Source organism: Lactuca saligna, chromosome 2, assembly GCF_052625555.1.
Source record: "Lactuca saligna cultivar CGN05327 chromosome 2, ASM5262555v1, whole genome shotgun sequence".
NCBI lineage: Eukaryota > Viridiplantae > Streptophyta > Magnoliopsida > Asterales > Asteraceae > Lactuca > Lactuca saligna.
Window position 1 is genome coordinate 126,639,159 of NC_136418.1, and position 7,906 is coordinate 126,647,064.

General features: G+C 33.7%; 1 protein-coding gene across 1 annotated transcript; it reads right to left on the minus strand.

Annotated features, from left to right (window-relative positions):
* Positions 1-5,035: 5,035 nt before the first annotated feature.
* On the minus strand, positions 5,036-7,672 carry LOC145031534 (putative Histone-lysine N-methyltransferase ATXR5). The gene is made up of 6 exons (XM_078980110.1): positions 7,043-7,672; positions 6,868-6,948; positions 5,914-6,143; positions 5,729-5,829; positions 5,438-5,650; positions 5,036-5,360 (listed from the first exon to the last, which is right to left on the minus strand). Exons 1-6 carry the CDS (start codon positions 7,347-7,349, stop codon positions 5,201-5,203), a joined length of 1,092 nt encoding a protein of 363 aa, XP_078836236.1. The 5' UTR covers positions 7,350-7,672; the 3' UTR covers positions 5,036-5,200.
* Between the last annotated feature and the right edge of the window lie 234 nt (positions 7,673-7,906).

A 7,906-nucleotide genomic window follows, 5' to 3' on the forward strand; every position in this document is an offset into this window, starting at 1 on the left:
ACCATAACCGAGCTCGTCAAGAAATATACGAGTTGTAAAGTCCCTCATAACAAGCAAGATGAAGGACAGAGAGTCTGTCACGAGCCACTTGCAACGTATGCAACGATATGTGAATCGTTTGTTGAAGCTCAATCTGAACTTCGATGAGGAATTGGATATTGACATAGTTTTGCACTCATTGCCTAGCTGTTATGATCAGTTCATCATGACTTATCATCTAAACAACCAAGAAACCACATTGACTCAACTTCAAAGCTTGCTAAGAACTGTTGAGAGTGGAATGAAGGGAAAAGGTGTTGCCTCCACTCCTACTGCTATTGTGCCTGTCTTGGCCGTAGGGCACAGAAAGGGGAAGAAGAGGAAATCCCCCTCAAAACAGAATTGGAAGGAAAGTCCCAGGCAGGGTCTCAAGCAATGGACCCAAAGGAAAAAGCCAGTTCTGATTCTCCTCCTGCCTCTGACCCTAAAGAGGCTACTTGCTTCTACTTCCATGATAAAGGGCATTGGAAACGAAGTTACCCCAAATACTTACAGGATAGAAAGGATGGCAAGGTGAAGCCAACCTCAATAGGTATTTACACTATCCTATCTAAAAACTCGTCACATTTTAATTCCTAGGTCCTTGATACATGATGTGGTTTTCACATTTGCTCTGACTTGCAGGGACTAAAAAGAAGTGAGGATATGGAGCATGGGAAAATGAACCTGATTATGGGAAATAGGAGATCGCCACTTGTTATCAAGATTGGCGTTTATTCTTTAGTGCTTAGTAATGAATTATGTTTAGATTTGAACAATTGTTGCTATTCGCTAGAAATGACGAGAAACATCATTTCATTTCATGGTTTATATAGACAAGGTTTTAGATATTCTTTTGATAATGAGAATGGTTCTATTTATGCTTACAAAAATGGTGTATTTTATTTTGAAGCATTACCTTGTGATGACATGTATGAAACTGTGATGGTTGTAGACAATTTAGGTAATAGTGTTTTGCAAATTGATTCGTCTAATGGTTTAGACAAAGCATGCTTGTGACATTGTCATCTTGGACATGTCAACAATAAGCGCATTGCCCAACTCCAAAAGGATGGAGTATTGGAATCATTTGACTTAAGGTCAAATGGTATATACAAATCTTGTTTGCTTGGGAAGATGACTAAATCACCTTTCACTGGTTCTTGTGAAAGAGGTGAAGGATTGTTGGATCTCACACACATAGATGTGTGTGTGCCCTTCATATCCACCACAAGGGATGCAAATCAATTCTATGTGACTTTCACTGATACTTGTATATGGTTGTATATGTTTGCTTATCTGGACGGGGCCTATATTGTGAGTGTGGGTGGGGCCCGTTATGCAGGTGTGGGCGGGGACCATATCTCTTCGGGTGGGGACCGTTATACGAGTGTGGGCTGGGCCCACATCTCTTTGGGTGGGGCCCGTTATGTGATATGTTTGGTATGCGGTATCTTGGGGAACTCACTAAGCTTTGTGCTTATGGATTTTAGTTTGTGTTTCAGGTACTTCCAGTTCCAAGGAGAAGGGCTCGAGTTGACTGCACTGCCCACACCATGGCGATTCTGCATTTGATATTACTCTGATTTTGATACATTTGATACATTGATTTTGTTGAGATGTATGGATTATATTTGAAAATACAATTTCATCCAAGGTTATAAATAACATAAGGCGTGACTTAGCGGCAATGTCAAGCCTCAAGTTTTTTTGAGTCTTGGCGAGCCATGTCATTTGTAAAGCATGACATAAGGCGACAATTTTTTGTATAATTAATACTTTTATATGTATTTTCAACTATTATTTATTCTTATACATATATATGAGTTAAGGCGGCACTTTGGTAAAGATTGGTGGCAGGTACAAGCCTTGGAGTCATGACGAGCTTTTTAGAACCTTGATTTCATCTATTATAAAAACGAAAATTTTGGGACCATATTTTTGGATGTTACATTTATCCATTCCAAGGGATAGAGATTGCAAAAACTCAAACCCTAACAAGATTATGTCCATTAAAGTACACAATGCTCAGCCTAGTCATACTCATAGGCCACACCTGCACCAATTATGAAAGAAAATTACTAGAATGACGTGTGTACTTTGAATGAAACTCAATAATACGAATACTTCGAAAATGTAAAACAATCATTTTTATATAATGTTTTCTTGGAATAGATGTATTTACATTGTAAGATACTATTGATTAATACGATCATAATAATTCGCATGTCTGACTTTGTTCGCAAAATGCGTATTAAAATTTATTTGTAGAATGCTCAAAGAATATAGCAGGTGAAGACCCGAAGGTCTAAGCTAGCTTGTTTTAAGAATAAAAAAAAAATATAACTTCCAAACTCCAAGATTCCAAGCCAACTTAGACAAATGTTCTTCAGATGCTACGTTCTTCGAGCATCGTGTAAATAGATTTGATATGTATTTTGCCAAAAAGAATGAGATACAACATCCTTCTCGTTGTTTTGAAAAGAAAAAAAAACAAATACCTCCTTCATATTTTAATGTTGAAAACAATAAAAAATACCATAAACAATAGCAACATAAAAAACAAAAGAATTATGAAGCACAACAAAAAAAAGACCCAAACAAAAGATTTGTCAAATGTAAGTTTTTCTAAAAAAAGTTTGAGTTTTTTTTTTTTTTTTTGGAAAAAAGTTTTTTTTTTTTATATAAATATAGTGTAAAACTGGGAGATTATTCATAAACATGATTTAAGAGCTAAGATGAAATATATAAAAAAAAAAAATTTAAAAATTTTAAAGGTTAAAAAACCAATGTACATGGTCTTTTATGTAATAAACCATTTCTATTGAATGCATGTTTAGAATTTCCATCAATTAATTATACTCAACGATTTTAATACAAGAAACAAGTCATCTTAGGTGGGCTAGGTCAAAACCTAAATGTAGGGACCAAGTATGTTAAGTAGTAAAACTCAAGATAATATAAACCCTAGGGTTTTCCAAACCATTCTTCAATTATCTTTTGAAGAAGAAAAACAGAGCTAAACCATAGAATGTGAGCTAAAATCCAAAATCAAGCATTAGATATTGAAGATTAGTTGATGCACTTTACCAATCTTATCAATGAAGATCACCTAAGGTGAGCATCTTCTGTTGTAAGTGTTTAGTTTAAGATTTTGAGGTCCATTTGTGGATATTCTCCTTTGATCTCTTGAAAATGAAATTAGATGGAAAATCTAGTGTTATTAAGGTGTTAGGACATAAATTTTAATGTCTTGTATTCATTTGAATGAACATAAACCATTATAATAGGTCAAATTGATTTGAATGATAAAGTGGAATTTAATCATTTAATTAATTTTGAATTGAATTGCTATTATTTACGGAATATTTTCTATGTTATAACATTATTTTTAACACACTAAATCAATACTAAGTCATTAAAAGTCTTTCTCCAAGAGTTTGAACTAATTTGGAAATGTTTAGACGTTGTTTTGAGGTTTTTGCATGAAATTGGGTGAGTTGTGTATTTTACACGATTGTGTTAAATGAAAGCATTAAATGACACGGACGTGTAATTCCCATGTTTCACCCTTAAAATACAAGGTTTTCACCTTTGGTTCTCTGAAGGGTTTGGTTGCTTTCATTGGCGTCTTATGAATATATATATATATATATATATATATATATATATATATATATATATATATATATATATATATATATATATATATATATATATATATATATATATAAGAGTGTTTAAAAGATTTTTGGTACTAATTATGTTATAAGTGACCTTAATTACTATTTTGTGGTTAATTGGTGATGGTAATTTGCTTAATTATCAATTATAAGTATCATTTTTAAGAAGACGTATTGAGTTAACAATATATATGAACAAAGATGTGTGTGGAATGATTGTCACTTCTTTCTTGTTTTCCCATACATTGTGTATGTAGATAACTTTGTAATTATAGTGTGCAATGTATGTGTAGATTTGCTGTCCCTTTTTCTTGTTTCTCTACATCATGTAACTTTTTAATTATAGTGTGCAATGCATGTGGAGATCTGTTGTCACTTTTTCTTGTTTCTCTACATTATGTGCATAGATCACTTGGTACTTATAGTGTGACATACATGTGTAGATTGGTTGTCACCTATTTGGTTGAACCATACTTTCCTTTATACATCACTTGTACCATTGTCTGCAACATATGTGTTGATCGATTGTCATCAACGAGGTTGGACCCTACATGTGTGATTAGATCATATATTCATGGTGTACCTTGTGTGTGTAGATCACTCGTTGCCCATGAATTTTTAGTTGATTTATTCTTATGATGCTAATTGTCTATGAAACATTTTTGGTTTATAATTCGTTGATATTTACTCTTCCAATATTTTCTTTCAAACTCACTAGGTTTTTTCCTACATAACCTTCTATATGTTATGTCATGTGCTAGGTGAAGAATACACGGTTGAAAGAAAGAACTCTTCAACGATATTATTCTTTAAATCATGGTGTATTAAATATCTATGCAAGATGTGATCTCCAAAAAATTGCTTTGATTTTAATAGTTGCAACAATCGTATTCTTTAAATCATGGTGTATTAAACCTTTGTTTCTTTCTTCAAATTATAACCTCTATAAATTTTATTTATATATCTTTATGTCATTATTAAACATTGAATATATGAATAATCATACATTAATATTCACATTAAAATTTATTGTAATACTACAAATATACAAAATTCATAGCATAATAATAAAATAAAATTAGTGTTTTCATGTTCTCATTTTATTTAATGTTTTTATTTGAACAAATTTGATTGGTAGTTTTGAACTCAACCAAGCAACCTTACACGAATCTAATGATTGACTTCAAGTTTAGTGCCTAAACTCCAAATTCTTTGTCGATTTCGTGACACCCAAACAATTCAAGGTCAAAATACATTAATGACCATGTTATATGGTAACACTTAATAACAACAATATGTCATACCATGTAACAATTAAAAGTCGAATGTGTGCCTTAAAAGAAAATTCTGATAAATATAGATTCTTTTGATGACTTAAATGACAAAAATTCATCAACTGTTTACAAAGTAAATCTTTGGATTCTGAGAAAAAAGGGTCATATAAATTAATATATATATAATTTAATCGATAGGTTAATTAACCAGTGGAGATCATATTCCTATACGAAATGATGAGTTGGGTATTCATGTTCATACCCATTATAGTCATAGTATAACCTCTCACCCTTTGCAATATCACGAGTAGCAACCAAAAGGACCCTGCATTCTCCATTTACACTGTATCTCACACATTTCAGATTTTGCTTCTTCTTTGCTTCCCTGTAATATATCATATAAGTTTAAAAAAAAAAAAAACAATTAATACAATACGAAGAAGAAAAAAAAAAAAAACTTACGATGAAAAGTTATTTATTCCATTAATAAACCGGGCAATGTTGCCCCGTTTATCCGGGCAGATAACAAGACTCTTTGAAGGATCAGAAGCTAAAAGAAGAGTCATCATGCTATCACAATCATCAAGTTGGCGATTCTTTATATAATCAACATCACCAATGTATTCAGTTATCAATGTCATGTCCTTTATAACCCCATCAGCTTCCACAGTATAACTAAAAAAAAACACTTGTGTTACAACACATACTTCATATCCATAACAATCTTGGTTTTTAAGTTATTTACTTAATTACCCTTCACAAGAATCGAATACCACAAGCAATGGAGCACATTCACCTCTCTTCAACATACCCCTGCAGTACTCCAAGGTTTCTGTGTCTTCTTTTGAAAGAACCTTACACATGACCGATATAAATAACACAAATGATATTAAATGAAATTGAGATTTTTTTTATTTTTTTTCTTATCGTTTGAATACCTGCATTCCACCGTTTTCAAAAGATGACATATTTGCCCCTCGAGGAGCCATGTCAAAAGAGTAAGTGAGGTCATCACTGTATTCCATGTTGAGGGAGGTTAAAGCACAAGCTAGAGAGCGCATTTGTTCAAGCCTTTTGTCAGTATCATTGCTTGGAGTATATGGTAATAGTCTCCTCCTTTTTTTATGATGAACAATTGGACATGTTCTTCTCTTACGTCTTCTAGAATCTGCTAATGTTGTAATTAATATAGCAAAATCAAAATTCAAAAGCGATTGATAACAAATAAACAATAACATCTAGCTGTTTTGGGCTATGTGAAGAAGTGGTGAACCAATATAAAAGGTGCAAGAGTTTGAGAAGAGTTTACATATTGTATCATTATATAAACCTATTATCATGTTTATGATTAAAACAGTTGGGATAAAAGATACCCATGAAAATATATTAGATAAAAGGAGTTGTTTGAGTGAAGTAGTCTAGAATTATAAGGATAAAAAGATGCCCCCTAAATGCAAAAAAATAGTTCACTATCTGTCTAATATACATATTGTGTGAGATTTGTTTATGGAAAGGTTGAATAATTTGGGCATCCAATTTATGATGCTTACCTTAGGGAATTTGCAATAGTAAGCTGCAATCAGTTAATAGACATTGTAAATCTTTGGTTAGGTTTCAGATTGTCACTCCAAAAGGAAGAAAAACTTGTTGTGAGGTGATCTAATCACTGATGAACAAAATGTGTTTATAAAATCAAGAATAGTGGGATTGAAACAGAGTAGTGGTGCAACCCTAGTTGTTTATCGAATTCAAATAGTCTCACGATTTTTTCTGAGTAGGTTGGAAGAAGGGGGATTTGAAATCTGAACTTGCAGCGACCTCCAAAGTAGATGTTTGATCGATCGCTTCTAAGAGCATAGAGTTTATTACAGAAGCTGAAACAAAAAATATACCTTGAGGGGATATTCTCTTCACCGATGAAGCTGTGCATTTCTTTATCTTAAAGAAATCAAAAATTTTAGTCTGAGAGAAGCCTGAATTTATATCGGAAAACAAAATTAAAATCGCATTCATGCATACATACAATACAATGTGTATATAGAAAGAGGGAGGAATTGGATCAATTACTTTTAAGCGGCGGAGGTTGATGGGAGGAGCAGGCAGGGCAGAACCAGGGACCAATAGGAACACGAACAACGATAGGGCGGAGACATAGCATGTGGTAAGCTTTATCACATTTATCGCAGAGGAGGAGCTGGTGGTCACGGTCACCGGAGCCGCATTGATCGCAAACGGCGTCGCTGTAGTCTTCGTCGTCCGGCACCACCGCGTACTTGGCGTTGTTGATGATATCCTTTATAGACCTGTATTTCTTCGGTCTCCGTCGAGACGGAGATGGTTGGATTGAAGCGGAGCTGGATTCGGTGTCGGCCATAGCAATCGACTTTTTGGGAAAAATTGGGATTTTGGGAAGGGATTGGAGGGTTGATTTGGGAATAATGAGGATGCTGGCAGTGGAAGATTAGGAAGAAGAAGAAGAAGAAGAAGAAGGAGACGGAGGACTGTATCGCGGGGGAATTAGTTGAGGACAGAGATGGAACGACGTGGCGTATGATAATTCTTCATGTTAACGTGCGCCGACGGAAAACGCCGTGTACCACCACCGGAAAAACCGGGATGCTTCCAGCCATTGCGGCAATTTTACATGCAGAGAACGGTAAGTTTTTTACTTTTGCAAAATGCGTGTTGTCCGACACTTTTACCTAATTGGTAAATTGCACTTGGCAAAATATAATCATTTGATTTCAATAAATTTCATTAAATGAAAGTTGAAAATGGAAATCAATTTTTAAAAAGTTATGATCTACAAAATAAAAATACTAAACATTTAAAAAGCGTCTTTACTTCGTTAGGGATAATCGTAAAAATACCCAACTTGGTCCGATAGTATTTTTTTATGGGAAGTGATTCGTATACAACACATTTTTGTCA